We start from the raw sequence: 17,630 nt of genomic DNA, 5'->3' as shown, positions 1-17,630 counted from the left end.
CAATACACGAGGGGTTTGAGGACCCTGCTCCTTGGAGCTTACAATCTAGGAGGTAGTTCTCTGGTAGTGATCCTTACTAGTAGACCAATACGCAAGCAATAGGCGGGGCAGTGGCACCGAGTCTGTATTATTATTATTATACAGGATTTATATAGCGCCAGAAAGGTTTGCTCAGCGCTGTACATTATAGTGGGGGACAGTACATGAGACAATACAGTAACAAGACAATACACGAGGGGTTCGAGGGCCCTGATCCTTGGAGCTTACAATCTAGGAGGGAGGAGGTAGAGGTACAGGAGGAAGTGGCTGTGGGGGATGGAGTGGTAGGAGGAGTGGAGGAGATCGGCTGATAGGTGAGGGCGGGGTAGGCTTCCCTGAAGAGATGGGTTTTCAGGGTGTGCCTGAAGGTGAGGAGGGTAGATGACAGTCTGATGGATTGGGGTAGTGAGTTCCAGAGTATGGGGGAAGACCTGGAGAAGTCCTGGAGTCGGGCATGGGAGGAGGAGACCAGGGAACTGGAGAGTAGGAGGTCTTGTGAGGAGCGAAGAGTACGGGTTGGGTGGTATTTGGGTATCAGGTCGGTGAGGTAGTTTTGGGCGGCGTTATGAATGGCTTTGTATGTCAGTGTTAGTAGTTTGAATTTAATGCGTTGGGCAATCGGGAGCCAGTGGAGGGAATGACAGAGGGGGGTGGTGGACACTGAGTGGAGGCCAGTGGAGGGATTGGCAGAGATGGGTGGAGGACACTGAGTGGAGGCCAGTGGAGGGATTGGCAGAGAGGGGTGGAGGACACTGAGTGGAGGCCAGTGGGGGGAATGACAGAGGGGGGTGGAGCCAGTGGAGGGAATGACAGAGGGGGGTGGCAGAAGTGGAGCGGTTGGTGAGGTGGATGAGTCTGGCCGCTGAGTTCAGGATAGACTGAAGCGGGGATAGCCTGCGATGAGGTAGGCCGGTGAGGAGGGAGTTGCAGTAGTCCAGGCGTGAGATAATAAGGGAGTGAACGAGTAGCATAGTAGTGTCTGGGGTGAGGAACGTACGTATCTTGGAGATGTTGCGGAGGTGGAGCCTGCATGAATTTGCAAGAATTTTTCTCTAGTATGGGAGAATGTGTAACAATCTCCCCTCCCTCCCAAGATGGAGTGCTGAAAGTGTTTGTAAATAAAAAGACGTCTTCTGAATTTCAAAAAGAATAGAATTTAACAGAATAGAATAAAAAACAAAATATTAGCATAAAATAGAAAAGAAAAAAAAAAAGAACAGAATAAAATAGAAAATAAAGGAATAGAATAGAAAATAACAATAGAAATAAAAAGAAAAAATAGAATAAAATAAAATAGAAAGAATATAGCCATCTTCTTAAATTTGAATAGAAGCAGCTATTGTTCACAATAAATTCGGATCAATTCAATATTTTCAATTCAAATTCAACGCAAACACTTTGAATCCATTAGAAAAATTTGAAACTAGTAAAAAACAAATAAATGAAACTAAACTAAAAAAATGTTGTTATGAATGCAACAAAACTAAATTACTAACTTAAAGTCTTACTGAACGCACAACAAAATCAGTCTGTCTATGCAGTAAATCATGCATGTTATACTGTGGAACCTAAGGGGTTAATCCTCTGCATTGTGTAAAAAGGCTGTTTGATCCTGTCTTCTCTGATCCTCCCCTTCTTCCAGTGTATCCCTCTTATCTCGTGATAAGATATTGTGTGGAGTCACTCTGCACATGCTCAATTTGGTGTGTATTGCTAAAGAGGTTTTTTTTTTTTTCTCTTGGGAGTGTGCATGTGATCAGCACAGGGCCAATCAGCACTGTCCAGATGGCATCCATGGACATCCCCCTAGAACCGCTCGCCCCCTAGGGTGAGCACCGGGCATGGTTTGTGATTGCGGTATCCTTCAGTCACAGCTGATCCTGGATCCAGGAAAAGGGCCAAATAAGAGCAACCTTTTACCATGTGATTAGCTGTGTCCAGTTATCGGCAGTCCTCTCCTCATGCTGACAGTGCGTGAGAGGAGGAGAGCCGGTAAGCGGCATTCCTCAGGGAACATCTACACGGATCAGTGTCCTGATTATCAGTATAGCCCCATCAGTGCGGCTAATAGTGCCCATCAGTGGTTTGTATCAGCGCCTCCGCAGTGTTGGCTGTCAGCACCTCCGCAGTGTTGGATGGTAGTGCCACCGCAGTGTGGGCTGTCAGCGCCTCCGCAGTGTTGGCTGTCAGCCCCTCCACAGTGTTGGCTGTCAGCGCCTCCGCAGTGTTGGCTGTCAGCGCCTCCGCAGTGTTGGCTGTCAGCGCCTCCGCAGTGTTGGCTGTCAGCGCCTCCGCAGTGTTGGCTGTCAGCGCCTCCGCAGTGTTGGCTGTCAGCGCCACCGCAGTGTTGGCTGTCAGCGCCACCGCAGTGTTGGATGGTAGAGCCTCCGCAGTGTTGGCGGTCAGCGCCTCCGCAGTGTTGGCTGTCAGCGCCTCCGCAGTGTTGGCTGTCAGCGCCTCCGCAGTGTTGGCTGTCAGCGCCTCCGCAGTGTTGGATGGTAGGCCCTCCGCAGTGCTGGCTGTCAGCGCCTCCGCAGTGTTGGCGGTCAGCGCCTCCGCAGTGTTGGCGGTCAGCGCCTCCGCAGTGTTGGCGGTCAGCGCCTCCGCAGTGTTGGCTGTCAGCGCCTCCGCAGTGTTGGCTGTCAGCGCCTCCGCAGTGTTGGCTGTCAGCGCCTCCGCAGTGTTGGATGGTAGAGCCTCCGCAGTGTTGGCTGTCAGCGCCACCGCAGTGTTGGCTGTCAGCACCTCCGCAGTGTTGGCTGTCAGCGCCTATGCAGTGTTGGCTGTCAGCGACTCCACAGTGCTGGCTGTCAGCGACTCTTCAGTGCTGGCTGTCAGCGACTCTTCAGTGCTGGCTGTCAGCGCCTCCGCAGTGTTGGATGGCAGTGCCACCGCAGTGTTGGCTGTCAGCGCCTCCGCAGTGTTGGCGGTCAGCGCCTCCGCAGTGTTGGCTGTCAGCGCCTCCGCAGTGTTGGCTGTCAGCGCCTCCGCAGTGTTGGCTGTCAGCACCTCCGCAGTGTTGGATGGTAGTGCCTCCGCAGTGCTGGCTGTCAGCGCCTCCGCAGTGTTGGATGGTAGAGCCTCCGCAGTGTTGGCGGTCAGCACCTCCGCAGTGTTGGCGGTCAGCACCTCCGCAGTGTTGGCGGTCAGCGCCTCCGCAGTGTTGGCGGTCAGCGCCTCCGCAGTGTTGGCGGTCAGCGCCTCCGCAGTGTTGGCGGTCAGCGCCTCCGCAGTGTTGGCTGTCAGCGCCTCCGCAGTGTTGGCTGTCAACGCCTCCGCAGTGTTGGCTGTCAGCGCCTCCGCAGTGTTGGCTGTCAACGCCTCCGCAGTGTTGGCGGTCAGCGCCTCCGCAGTGTTGGCTGTCAGCGCCTCCGCAGTGTTGGCTGTCAGCGCCTCCGCAGTGTTGGATGGTAGGCCCTCCGCAGTGCTGGCTGTCAGCGCCTCCACAGTGTTGGCGGTCAGCGCCTCCGCAGTGTTGGCGGTCAGCGCCTCCGCAGTGTTGGCGGTCAGCGCCTCCGCAGTGTTGGCGGTCAGCGCCTCCGCAGTGTTGGCTGTCAGCGCCTCCGCAGTGTTGGCTGTCAGCGCCTCCGCAGTGTTGGCTGTCAGCGCCTCCGCAGTGTTGGATGGTAGAGCCTCCGCAGTGTTGGCTGTCAGCGCCACCGCAGTGTTGGCTGTCAGCACCTCCGCAGTGTTGGCTGTCAGCGCCTATGCAGTGTTGGCTGTCAGCGACTCCACAGTGCTGGCTGTCAGCGACTCTTCAGTGCTGGCTGTCAGCGACTCTTCAGTGCTGGCTGTCAGCGCCTCCGCAGTGTTGGATGGCAGTGCCACCGCAGTGTTGGCTGTCAGCGCCTCCGCAGTGTTGGCGGTCAGCGCCTCCGCAGTGTTGGCTGTCAGCGCCTCCGCAGTGTTGGCTGTCAGCGCCTCCGCAGTGTTGGCTGTCAGCGCCTCCGCAGTGTTGGCTGTCAGCGCCTCCGCAGTGTTGGCTGTCAGCGCCTCCGCAGTGTTGGCTGTCAGCGCCTCCGCAGTGTTGGCTGTCAGCACCTCCGCAGTGTTGGATGGTAGTGCCTCCGCAGTGCTGGCTGTCAGCGCCTCCACAGTGTTGGATGGTAGAGCCTCCGCAGTGTTGGCGGTCAGCACCTCCGCAGTGTTGGCGGTCAGCACCTCCGCAGTGTTGGCGGTCAGCGCCTCCGCAGTGTTGGCGGTCAGCGCCTCCGCAGTGTTGGCGGTCAGCGCCTCCGCAGTGTTGGCGGTCAGCGCCTCCGCAGTGTTGGCGGTCAGCGCCTCCGCAGTGTTGGCGGTCAGCGCCTCCGCAGTGTTGGCGGTCAGCGCCTCCGCAGTGTTGGCGGTCAGCGCCTCCGCAGTGTTGGCTGTCAACGCCTCCGCAGTGTTGGCTGTCAACGCCTCCGCAGTGTTGGCTGTCAGCGCCTCCGCAGTGTTGGCTGTCAGCGCCTCCGCAGTGTTGGCTGTCAACGCCTCCGCAGTGTTGGCTGTCAGCGCCTCCGCAGTGTTGGCTGTCAACGCCTCCGCAGTGTTGGCGGTCAGCGCCTCCGCAGTGTTGGCGGTCAGCGCCTCCGCAGTGTTGGCGGTCAGCGCCTCCGCAGTGTTGGCGGTCAGCGCCTCCGCAGTGTTGGCGGTCAGCGCCTCCGCAGTGTTGGCGGTCAGCGCCTCCGCAGTGTTGGCGGTCAGCGCCTCCGCAGTGTTGGCTGTCAACGCCTCCGCAGTGTTGGCTGTCAACGCCTCCGCAGTGTTGGCTGTCAGCGCCTCCGCAGTGTTGGCTGTCAGCGCCTCCGCAGTGTTGGCTGTCAACGCCTCCGCAGTGTTGGCTGTCAACGCCTCCGCAGTGTTGGCTGTCAACGCCTCCGCAGTGTTGGCTGTCAACGCCTCCGCAGTGTTGGCTGTCAGCACCTCCGCAGTGTTGGCTGTCAACGCCTCCGCAGTGTTGGCGGTCAGCACCTCCGCAGTGTTGGCGGTCAGCGCCTCCGCAGTGTTGGCGGTCAGCGCCTCCGCAGTGTTGGCTGTCAACGCCTCCGCAGTGTTGGCGGTCAGCGCCTCCGCAGTGTTGGCTGTCAGCGCCTCCGCAGTGCTGCCTATCAATGCTAATCAGTGCCTGGTAAGTAAGTGGTTAAAAAATGTAGGAGATTAGGATATATTCCGGGAAAAAATCTTTAGGGACAGTTTGTGTGATCATCCAAACTAAAACAATGTAAAAAAGTAATAATGGTTTAATAGCATTTACAGCACCTCAATGGAATGGGCGGAGTCAAAGCGTATCCATAAACAAAACATATCTGTAATGTCATGGATGAAGAATGGAACGGTTAGAACGTCTTTTTCTTTTCTTTTGCCATCCCTGTTTGCGGTTCTATTCCAGAGACACAACAGGAAGGTGGAAATCTGCCCCAAGTGGGAGGAAATTCCTTCTAAAAGCCCATTCACATTATTGCATTGCGACAACAGAATGCAATTTATTCTGAATGGTACCAGACGCAGCTTTATAATCGCACCGCAATGGTGTGAATAGGACCCAAGACAGCTGTCACCAAATCCAGGGTCTCCACTGGAAGATTTCTTTTTTTCCCGCTCTCTTTTTGGTGACAGCTGTCAACTTTTCTATCACTTTCTATCACTGTGGCATGGTCACCAAGACAAATAAAGAAGGAAAAAAGGTGAAATTTCCCTGCAGTCAACAATAAAAGGTTGAAGTTTTAATTATTCCCGAGTCTATTAAAACGAAGAGTATTCGCTAAAGAAGAGAAAGCTCTTCACGCCAAATACGATGAGTAGTTTTTGTTGTGTTTCTATAACTTCACAAAGCTTAGTAGGAAGTGGACGGGGGACAGATGGCCATTCGGCCTTGTAGGAAATGACTAATCAGCCAATCAGATTTAAGCAGCTTAGTGCAGTCATTATGTGTAAAATAGTGAAGCGCTAAAATAAATAAACTCAACAGGGTACTAAAAATAGTTATATTATTAAGAATGTAGTCATAATAAGTGACAAGCCAATAATTACCTACTGTGCTCTGATCACAGTAGGATCCCATGGGTCGCCATTTCAGTGTTGGGCACAGGGGCGGACTGACAACTCATGGGGCCCCCGGGCAACAGGGGATCATGGGGCCCCTGTGTCCTTGCCCAAACTCAAAAAAGCCTATGAAAAAAGGTACCAGGGGCATCTCATGGGGCCCCCTACTGACCCCGGGCCCTCGAGTTTCCAAATGGTCAGTCCGCCCCTGGTTGGGAAGGACCGGAGGAGTGGGAGTTCTTCTGGAGGATGTAGAGGCCATATTGGTACACCCAGCCCCATGCAGTACACCCATAGTTTGAGGTGGAAAAACGAGGGATTACATGTGAGTGTGCTATTTGGCTTATATTTTGTATATTGAGCAATAAAAGCAGCAATGCACTATGGAGGATATTGTTCTTCATCTCACTAACATGGTCCTGAGTGGAGAAGGTGGAGTGTGAGGTGTATTGCAGTACCATTGCCTTGAAGGAATCTGAGAGGAGTAAGAGTCTAAATGTTAAGGAGTACAGTGGGGCAAAAAAGTATTTAGTCCGCCACCAATTGTACAAGTTCTCCCACTTACAAAGATGAGAGAGGCCTGTAATTGGCATCATAGGGAGACCTCAACTATGAGAGACAAAATGAGAAAACAAATCCAGACAATCACATTGGCTGATCTGGAAAGAACTTATTTGCAAATTATGGTGGAAAATAAGTATTTGGTGAATATGAAAAGTTCATGTCAATACTTTGTTATATATCCTTTGTTGGCAATGACAGAGGTCAGACGTTTCCTGGAAGTCTTCACAAGGTTGGCACACACTGTTGCTGGTATGTTGGCCCATCCTCCATGCAGATCTCCTCTAGAGCAGTGATGTTTTGGGGCTGTCGCTGGGCAACATGGACTTTCAACTCCCTCCAAAGGTTTTCTATGGGGTTGAGATCTGGAGACTGGCTAGGCCACTCCAGGACCTTGAAATGCTTCTTACGAAGCCACTCCTTCGTTGCCCGGGCGGTATGATTGGGATCATTGTCATGTTGGAAGACCCAGCCATGTTTCATCTTCAATGCCCTTGCTGATGGAAGGAGGTTTGCACTCAAAATCTCATGATACATGGCCCCATACATTCTGCCCTATACATGGATCAGTCGTCCTGGTCCCTTTGCGGAGAAACAGCCCCAAAGCATGATGTTGCCACCCCCCATGCTTCACAGTAGGTATGGTGTTCTCTGGATGCACCTCCGCATTCTCTCTCCTCCAAACACGACGAATTGTGTTTCTACCAAACAGTTCTATTTTGGTTTCATCTGACCATATGACATTCTCCCAATCCTCTTCTGGATCATCCAAATTCTCTCTAGCAAACTTCAGACGGTCCCCGGACATGTACTGGCTTAAGCAGGGGGACACGTCTGGCATTGCAGGATCTGAGTCCCTGGCGGCGTAGTGTGTTACTGATGGTAGCCTTTGTTACGTTGGTCCCAGGTCTCTGCAGGTCATTCACTAGGTCCCCCCGTGTGGTCCTGGGATTTTTGCTCACCGTTCTTGTGATCATTTTGACCCCACGGGGTGAGATCTTGCATGGAGCCCCAGATCGAGGGAGATTATCAGTGGTCTTGTATGTCTTCCATTTTCTAATTATTGCTCTCACAGTTGATTTGTTCACACCAAGCTGCTTGCCTATTGCAGATTCAGTCTTCCCAGCCTGGTGCAGGTCTACAATTTTGTTTCTGGTGTCCTTCGACAGCTCTTTAGTCTTCACCATAGTGGAGTTTGGAGTGTGACTGTTTGAGGTTGTGGACAGGTGTCTTTTATACTGATAACACGTTCAAACAGGTGCCATTGATACAGGTAATGAGTGCAGGACAGAGGAGCCTCTTAAAGAAGAAGGTACAGGTCTGTGAGAGCCAGAAATCTTGCTTGTTTGTAGGTGACCAAATACTTATTTTCCACCATAATTTGCAAATAAATTCTTTCCAGATCAGCCAATGTGATTGTCTGGATTTGTTTTCTCATTTTGTCTCTCATAGTTGAGGTCTCCCTATGATGCCAATTACAGGCCTCTCTCATCTTTGTAAGTGGGAGAACTTGCACCATTGGTGGTGACTAAATACTTTTTTGCCCCACTGTATATATGACATCTGTCCCTGTGGTGGAAAAAGTACCCTTAAGGATCAATTGAGGTGATCCTAAAAGCGTTGGACCCTAGGGTCAAGGTTTGGAGGTGAGGGGGCATTTCTGTTGATTTGAGGAGATGGCACCAGAGTGAAGATCACCCGTTCACTGCATCACTTGCATGATTTTTTTGTTTTGAAGAATCACGACCATAAGTTCATTGGACTGTGTGGGAAGAATTTTGTGTTATTTATGTATATATTTTGGGTAATCTGTCTCTTTTAGGAGGCCTTGAATATTACCGTATTTTTCGCCCCATAAGACGCACTTTTTTCCCCCAAAAAAGGGGGGAAAATGTCAGTGCGTCTTATGGAGCGAATATGGAGCGGCCGGTCCGGTATTTCCACTGCCGCCGTGTCAGAATACCGGGCCGGCCGCTCAGCTCTACAGCGGGACCTTATAGAGATGACTGCTGACCTTTGGGGAGGGGGGGGAGCGGGTACCTGAATTTGACAGATACCCGCTCCCACTTCCGTGGAGTTGTTCTTTCACCTTACCCGTTCCTCTATCCAGCGGCGCGGTCTTCCCGGCTTCTGTAGTGTGGGCATGACAGCCGGGTGCCAAGTGCGCATGCGCAGGAAGCGGTGCTTTTTGTGAATGGTAAGGCGGCACCTGGGACACATGACAGATCCCAGAAGCCGCCGGACCAATCACAAAGCGCAAGTCCTTCTCGCTCATGCGCACTGGGCACCCGGCTGTCATGCCGAGCGCCATTACAGAAGCCGGGAAGACAGCGCGCGGCTGGATAGAGGAACAGGTAAGATGAAAGAACAACTCCGCGGAAGTGGGAGCGGGTACCTGTCAAATTCAGGTACCCGCTCCCCCCCCTCCCCAAAGGTCAGCAATCATCCCCTGTACTATCCACAGTCTCTGGTCATCTCCTGTACTGTGTCCGCAGTCTCTGGTCATCCCTGTGCTGTCCGCAGTCTTTGGTCATCCCTGTACTGTGTCCGCAGTCTCTGGTCATCCCCTGTACTGTGTCCGCAGTCTCTGGTCATCTCCTGTACTGTGTCCGCAGTCTCTGGTCATCCCTGTACTGTGTCCGCAGTCTCTGGTCATCCCTGTACTGTGTCCGCAGTCTCTGGTCATCCCCTGAACTGTGTCCGCAGTCTCTGGTCATCTCCTGTACTATGTCTGCAGTCTCTGGTCATCTCCTGTACTGTGTCCGCAGTCTCTGGTTATCCCCTGAACTGTGTCCACAGTCTCTGGTCATCCCCTGTACTGTGTCCGCAGTCTCTGGTCATCTCCTGTACTATGTCTGCAGTCTCTGGTCATCCCCTGTACTGTGTCCGCAGTATCTGGTCATCTCCTGTACTATGTCTGCAGTCTCTGGTCATCCCCTGTACTGTGTCCGCAGTCTCTGGTCATCTCCTGTACTGTGTCCGCAGTCTCTGGTCATCCCCTGAACTGTGTCCGCAGTCTCTGGTCATCTCCTGTACCGTGTCCGCAGTCTCTGGTCATCTCCTGTACTGTGTCCACAGTCTCTGACCATCTCCTGTACTGTGTCCGCAGTCTCTGGTCATCCCCTGTACTGTGTCCGCAGTCTCTGGTCATCTCCTGTACTGTGTCCGCAGTCTGTGGTCATCCCCTGTACTGTGTCCGCAGTCTCTGGTCATCCCCTGTACTGTGTCCGCAGTCCCTGGTCATCTCCTGTACTGTGTCCGCAGTCCATTAGTTCAGAATTTTTTTTTCCTGTTTTCTGCCTCTAAAACCTAGGTGCGTCTTATGGAGCGAAAAATACGGTATTTATATGTTTATAAGGCACAGAAAAAAGAAAAAAAAAAAGTTATAATCCTACACCCACAGTTGATCCAGAGGAAGGCAAAAAACCCCCCCAGCAAAGCACGATCCAATTTGCACCTTCTGGGAAAAACATTCCTTCCTGACCCCCCGAGAAGCAATCAGATATTCCCGGGATCACCTTCCCCTATAAATGTTATATCCAATTATATTCTGTGTATCCAAGAAAGAATCCAGGACTTTCCTACAGCAATCCACTGAGCTGGCCACAACCAACTCTTGAGGGAGCCTATTCCACATTCTCACAGCTCTCACTGTGAAGAAACCTTTCCGTGTTTGGAGCAGGGGCGGACTGACCATTGGGGAGCTCGGGCAGTGCCCAAGGGCCCAGGGTCAGTAGGGGGCCCCATGAGATATCCCTGGTACCTTTCATAGGCTTTTTTGGGTGTGGTTTGAGTGTCGGCGAGGACACAAGGGCCCCATGATCTGCTATTGCCTGGAGGCCCCATGAGTTGTCTGTCCGCCCCTGGTTTAGAGAATAAATTTCTTTTCTGCCAGACGTAAAGAATGCCCTCTTGTCCTTTGTAAGGACCAAGTCAAGGATCACACATATAAGGTTGCTCTGATTTGGCCCTTTTCCTGGATCCAGGATCAGCTGTGACCGAAGGATACCGCAATCACAGACCATGCCCGGTGCTCACCCTAGGGGGCGCGCGGTTCTGGGAGGATGTCCATGGATGCCATCTGGACAGTGCTGATTGGCCCTGTGCTGATCACATGCACACTCCCAAGAGGAAAAAAAAAACCTCTTTAGCAATACACACCAAATTGAGCATGTGCAGAGTGATCCTTGACTGACAGATCTAGACTTCTGCACAAAGATCAGCGTGATACAGTACAGACATATTACTCCACTTTTATTGAGAAAAAACATTCCCCTTTGGGTGATCCATGTACATTGCAGGGACTTTACCACACTTTGTTGCAGAGTACATTATGGCACCAACCCTGTCACATACACCTGTATTTGTACGGGGTGTATGTGATGGGATTGGCGCGATGATGTCATCACGTCGGGTACTCGTATGTGGGCGTATCTGCATGTGGGCGGACCCGCCTGGAGACGGATAGAGGAGCGGTGTCTCGGTTCCTAGGACCATCGGAAATACGTGTTTTCCAATGGTCTTAGGTGACCCCTTGTGAAAGGGTCGTTAGACCCCCAAAGGGGCCGCGACCCACAGGTTGAGAACCGCTGCTCTAGACGTAATATACCTTTGAGAGTATCTATCCGAAAATGACATTTTTGTTGCAGGGGATGCCCAACATCTGACTTAGATCTTAGTACAGACGTCTGGGAAAATCAGTGAGCTAATCACGCATTTCTGGGGGGGGGGGGGTCCCGTAAACTAGGTTTAATAACATTTAATTACAATAGGACTTGTGTAAAAATTGTATATTCTAGAATCATTTTTTTATTTTCTTAAGAAGATGGAGTTACCCTTTAAGTCTTGTTTCTTCTCACCTGGAATACTTTGACGCCGGGACACCAAAGCAACATCATTGCCCGTCGGATCTTTGCCGCCTTTCGAATACGGGCCGTCATCTAGAAGAGAGAGAGAACAATAAAGGACTAAGGACTAGAAAAATAATAGGTTGGCAATCTGACACAGGTCATCTTTATAAAAGAAAACGCTGTTTTTTTCATGTTCATATAAATACAATGTGCGTAGGATACAAAACAGATATGTGACCACCGCGTGTTCATGGTTTGTAGACTTTGTCTCTGTTGACAAGGATGTAACTATTTATAGAGTACATATACACATTGGCCTAGTTTTGCAACATAGTGGCTGTGCTTTACTGCTCCTCGTGTTCCATTACCGAGTCTATAGCAAGCTGTAGATGGGTTAGTTTTTTTTTTTGTTCAATCAGTGGGCTGAACAAAAACGTGACCCGATTCCTTCATCCAAAAATTTGAGGTGGACGGGGAATCCTCCTGCTGAGCTACTGCTGGCACCTTCTGGCCCTTTAACCACTTGAGCTCCTGAGGATTTACCCCCCTTAATGACCACGCCTTTTTTGCTGTTTGGCGCTGCACTAATTCAACTGATAATTGCGCGGTCATGCAATGCTGCACCCAAACGAAATTTACGTCCTTTTTTTTCACACAAATAGAGCTTTCTTTTGATGGTATTTTATCATCTGTGCGCTTTTTATTTTTTGCGCTATAAACAAAAAAAAACACAAAAATTTTGAAAAAAAACAATATTTTCTACTTTCAGCTATAAAAAATATATCGTAAACTCAAAGTTAGTCATAAATTTAAGCCAAAATGTATTCTGCTCCATGTTTTTGGTAAAAAAAATCCCAATAAGTGTATATTGATTGCTTTGTGTGAACGTTATAGCGTCTACAAACTATGGTATAGATACTGCAATTTACGCCTCTTTTTGCTATACAGCGCTGCACTAATTCAACTGATAATTGTGCGGTCATGCAATGCTGCACCCAAACGAAATTTACATCCTTTTTTTCACACAAATAGAGCTTTCTTTTGGTGATATTTTATCACCTGTGAGCTTTTTATTTTTTGCGCTATAAACAAAATAAGCACAAAAATTTTGAAAAAAAACTATATTTTCTACTTTCAGCTATAAAAAATATATCGTAAACTGAAAGTTAATCAAAAATTTAAGCCAAAATGTATTCTGCTGCATGTTTTTGGTAAAAAAAATCCTGTGCATTAGCGGGCAAACTGGCGCTATATGGGAGGGGCGCTAACACTATCGGAAGTCACCAGTGACACTAATACAGTGATCAGTAAAAATCTGTTCACTGTAATCAATGACACTGGTGACAGGGCAGTGAAGGGGTTAACTGGGGGTGGGGGGCGATCAAGAGGTTAAATGGGATTACTGGTGTACTGGCGGGCAAACTGGCGCTATCTGGGAGGGGCACTAACACTATTGGAAGTCGCCAGCAACACTGATACAGTGATCAGTAAAAAAGCTGTTCACTGATCAATGACACTGGTGACAGGGCAGTGAAGGGGTTAACTCGGGGGGGGGGGGCGATCAAGGGGTTAGATGGGATTACTGGTGTATTAGCGGGAAATCTGGCGCTATCTGGGAGGGGCGCTAACACTATCGGAAGTCGCCAGCAACACTGATACAGTGATCAGTAAAAATCAATTCACTGATCAGTGACTGGTGACAGGGCAGTGAAGGGGTTAACTGGGGGGGGGGGCGATCAAGGGGTTAAACGGGATTACTGGTGTACTGGCGGCAATTTGGCGCTATCTGGGAGGGGCGCTAACACTATCAGAAGTCGCCAGCGACACTGATACAGTGATCAGTAAAAATCGGTTCACTGATCAGTGACACTGGTGACAGGGCAGTGAAGGGGTTAACTGGGGGGGGGGGGAGGGGTGATCAGTGGGGGTTAAATGTGACCTAGGTGTGTTCTAACTGTAGTGTAGTGCTGTTTTACTCACTTTTACGGTTTCTTCTTCTCTGGAACGGAATGTGTCCAGGCAGAGAAGAATGACATCATATCCTGTCCTGTGTAACTGTCAACACAGGACAGGATAGGACAGGGACCGATCATCTGATTTCAGCCAGACATCACTGGCTGAAATCTAATGATTGATCCCTCCGGGATCGAATGGTGTCAACCGCGGGTCGGCGTGCGCTTCCCCCTGCCGGCGAAAACGTTGGGAGCGCGGAGCCCGTTTTAAAACGTGGTTTTGCGCCCCAGTGCCGCCCTGCACACGTATATATATACAGTGGCAGGGCGGCAAGTGGTTAAGAGGTTCCAGATGCCAGAAGGCTGCGGCGGGCATTTTGGTCATGTGACTGCCGTGATTGGCTGATACCCAGTGGTAACTGTGGCACAGCATGGTTTACATTTTGGTATATATGTGGCCTCCCGGCGTTAAGGTCTACCCATCCAGGTCTACCCAAGTAATTAATACAGCTAAAGTCTAAACAAATACCAACTCCAGTTACTATGAGATATGAAAGCCCCATAAAGTACACATAAAACCTCCTTTACCTCCCCTGACTGATCCAAAACCTCCTCCATTTGTCCTACACGCTCCCCCTCCCAGACACTGCAGCTCACAGTGGGAGGGATTCAGCATCAGAGGCAGAGCTGCCAATCCAGAAAGTGGGCGGGACTAGGTGTGCCCAGGTCCTGTTTGAGAAGCTACAGGCTAATCAGCAGTGACAATGGTGATAAACCCCACCCCCAACCCTCAAGACTTTTTTCAATCCGCTGTAGTGCAAGCAGACACATGCTACATGAGAGTGACAACTCTCCCTTGAATTCAGCAGCAGTGCAGCATCGTTGTCACCAAGTCACAGGAAACTGCATTACGTGGACTTCACTGGCAGGATCAACAGGTACTTGTGGGACTAAGGCCGGCCATACATGAGTCGAAATTCGACTGATTTTTTGTCCAGAAATCGGACCTAAGAATAATCGGCCGATTTCTGCTCTGTCAGTGGGTCAATGGCACTGGGCAATTTTTGTGGTTCCTCCCCTTTTCAGTGATCGGGCATGTTGGAAAATTCGTGAAAAACTACCAATTTTTGACTCAGTGATGGTCAAATCGTACGATCATTTTTCCGAAAAGAATATGCGCCTGAGTCGTGATCTGGAAGGAACAGAAGTTTCGCCTGTTATATGGGGTGACAATTCTCCCTTGAGTTCAGCAGAAGACACATGCTTCATGCGAGTGACAACTCTCCCTTGAATTCAGCAGCAGTGCAGCATCGTTGTCACCAAGTCACAGGAAACTGCATTAGGAACAGAAGTTTTGCCTTTTATATGGGGTGACAACTCTCCCTTGAATTCGGCAGCAGTGAAGCATCGTTGTCATTAAGTCCCAGGAAACTGCATTAAGTGGACTTCACTGGCAGGATCAACAGGTACTTGTGGGACTAACGCCGGCCATACATGAGTCGAAATTCTACTGATTTTTTGCCCGAAAATCGGACCCAAGAATAATTGGCCGATCGCTCCGTCAGTGGGTCAATGGCACCGGACGATCTTTGTAGTTCCTCCCCTTTTTGGTGATTAGGCATGTAGGAAAATTCATGAAAAACGACCGATTTTTGACTCAATGATGGTCAAATCATACAATCCTTTTTCCGAAAAGAATATGCGCATGAGCCGTCACCTGGAAGGAACAGAAGTTTTGCCTTTTATATGGGGTGACAACTCTCCCTTGAATTCGGCAAAAGAAACATGCTTCATGCGAGTGACAACTCTCCTTTGAATTCAGCAGCAGTGCAGCATCGTTGTCACCAAGTCACAGGAAACTGCATTAAGGAACAGAAGTTTCCTCTTTTATATGGGGGTGACAACTCTCCCTTGAATTCAGCAGCAGTGCAGAATCGTTGTCACCAAGTCACAGGAAACTGCATTAAGGAACAGAAGTTTCCTCTTTTATTTGGGGTGACAACTCTCCCTATTGTACAGCGCTGAGCAAACCCTTTGGCGCTATATAAACTCGAAGTAATAATAATAATAATAATAATAATATGGGGTGACAACTCTCCCTTGAATTCAGCAGCAGTGCAGCATCGTTGTCACCAAGTCACAGGAAACTGCATTAGGAACAGAAGTTTTGCCTTTTATTTGGGGTGACAACTCTCCCTTGAATTCGGCAGAAGAAACATGCTTCATGCGAGTGACAACTCTCCCTTGAATTCAGCAGCAGTGCAGCATCGTTGTCACCAAGTCACAGGAAACTGCATTAAGGAACAGAAGTTTTGCCTTTTATATGGGGTGACAACTCTCCCTTGAATTCAGCAGCAGTGCAGCATCATTGTCACCAAGTCACAGGAAACTGCATTAAGGAACAGAAGTTTCGTCTTTTATATGGAGTGACAACTCTCCCTTGAATTCAGCAGCAGTGCAGCATCGTTGTCACCAAGTCACAGGAAACTGCATTAGGAACAGAAGTTTTGCCTTTTATATGGGGTGACAACTCTCCCTTGAATTCAGCAGCAGTGCAGCATCGTTGTCACCAAGTCACAGGAAACTGCATTAAGGAACAGAAGTTTTGCCTTTTATATGGGATGACAACTCTTCCTTGAATTCGGCAGAAGAAACATGCTTCATGCGAGTGACAACTCTCCCTTGAATTCAGCAGCAGTGCAGCATCGTTGTCACCAAGTCACAGGAAACTGCATTAGGAACAGAAGTTTCGCCTTTTATATGGGGTGACAACTCTCCCTTGAATTCAGCAGCAGTGCAGCATCGTTGTCACCAAGTCACAGGAAACTGCATTAAGGAACAGAAGTTTTGCCTTTTATATGGAGTGACAACTCTCCCTTGAATTCAGCAGCAGTGCAGCATCGTTGTCACCAAGTCACAGGAAACTGCATTAAGGAACAGAAGTTTTGCCTTTTATATGGGATGACAACTCTTCCTTGAATTCAGCAGAAGAAACATGCTTCATGCGAGTGACAACTCTCCCTTGAATTCAGCAGCAGTGCAGCATCGTTGTCACTAAGTCACAGGAAACTGCATTAGGAACAGAAGTTTTTCCTTTTATTTGGGGTGACAACTCTCCCTTGAATTTAGCAGCAGTGCAGCATCGTTGTCACCAAGTCACAGGAAACTGCATTAGGAACAGAAGTTTCGCCTTTTATATGGGGTGACAACTCTCCCTTGAATTCAGCAGCAGTGCAGCATCGTTGTCACCAAGTCACAGGAAACTGCATTAGGAACAGAAGTTTTGCCTTTTATTTGGGGTGACAACTCTCCCTTGAATTTAGCAGCAGTGCAGCATCGTTGTCACCAAGTCACAGGAAACTGCATTAAGGAACAGAAGTTTCCTCTTTTTTATGGGGTGACAACTCTCCCTTGAATTCGGCAGAAGAAACATGCTTCATGCGAGTGACAACTCTCCCTTGAATTCAGCAGCAGTGCAGCATCGTTGTCACCAAGTCACAGGAAACTGCATTAAGGAACAGAAGTTTTGCCTTTTATATGGGATGACAACTCTTCCTTGAATTCAGCAGAAGAAAAATGCTTCATGCGAGTGACAACTCTCCCTTGAATTCAGCAGCAGTGCAGCATCGTTGTCACTAAGTCACAGGAAACTGCATTAAGGAACAGAAGTTTCCTCTTTTTTATGGGGTGACAACTCTCCCTTGAATTCGGCAGAAGAAACATGCTTCATGCGAGTGACAACTCTCCCTTGAATTCAGCAGCAGTGCAGCATCGTTGTCACCAAGTCACAGGAAACTGCATTAGGAACAGAAGTTTCGCCTTTTATTTGGGGTGACAACTCTCCCTTGAATTTAGCAGCAGTGCAGCATCATTGTCACCAAGTCACAGGAAACTGCATTAAGGAACAGAAGTTTTTCCTTTTATTTGGGGTGACAACTCTCCCTTGAATTTAGCAGCAGTGCAGCATCGTTGTCACCAAGTCACAGGAAACTGCATTAAGGAACAGAAGTTTTTCCTTTTATTTGGGGTGACAACTCTCCCTTGAATTTAGCAGCAGTGCAGCATCGTTGTCACCAAGTCACAGGAAACTGCATTAAGGAACAGAAGTTTTTCCTTTTATTTGGGGTGACAACTCTCCCTTGAATTTAGCAGCAGTGCAGCATCGTTGTCACCAAGTCACAGGAAACTGCATTAAGGAACAGAA

At 49.4% G+C, this 17,630-nt stretch overlaps 1 protein-coding gene across 1 annotated transcript in view; it reads right to left on the bottom strand.

The window, feature by feature from the left end:
- LOC149435973 (glutamate receptor-interacting protein 2-like) overlaps window positions 1–17,630 on the bottom strand; it is a gene marked incomplete at its 3' end in the record, with an annotated part of 253,129 nt that overhangs the window by 42,622 nt on the left and 192,877 nt on the right. Inside the window, exon 2 of the mRNA XM_089662198.1 lies at window positions 11,484–11,564. Coding sequence (XP_089518324.1) covers window positions 11,484–11,564 — 81 coding nt within the window. The remainder of the gene's footprint in view (window positions 1–11,483; window positions 11,565–17,630) is intronic.

This window comes from Staurois parvus, unplaced genomic scaffold (genome assembly GCF_062004578.1).
Source record: "Staurois parvus isolate SC_StPar_1 unplaced genomic scaffold, SC_StPar_1.0 ptg001436l, whole genome shotgun sequence".
In the NCBI taxonomy this organism is placed as follows: Eukaryota; Metazoa; Chordata; class Amphibia; order Anura; family Ranidae; genus Staurois; species Staurois parvus.
The sequence above is the reverse complement of the archived record's forward strand: the minus strand, read 5'-3'. Positions and strand labels throughout refer to the sequence as shown.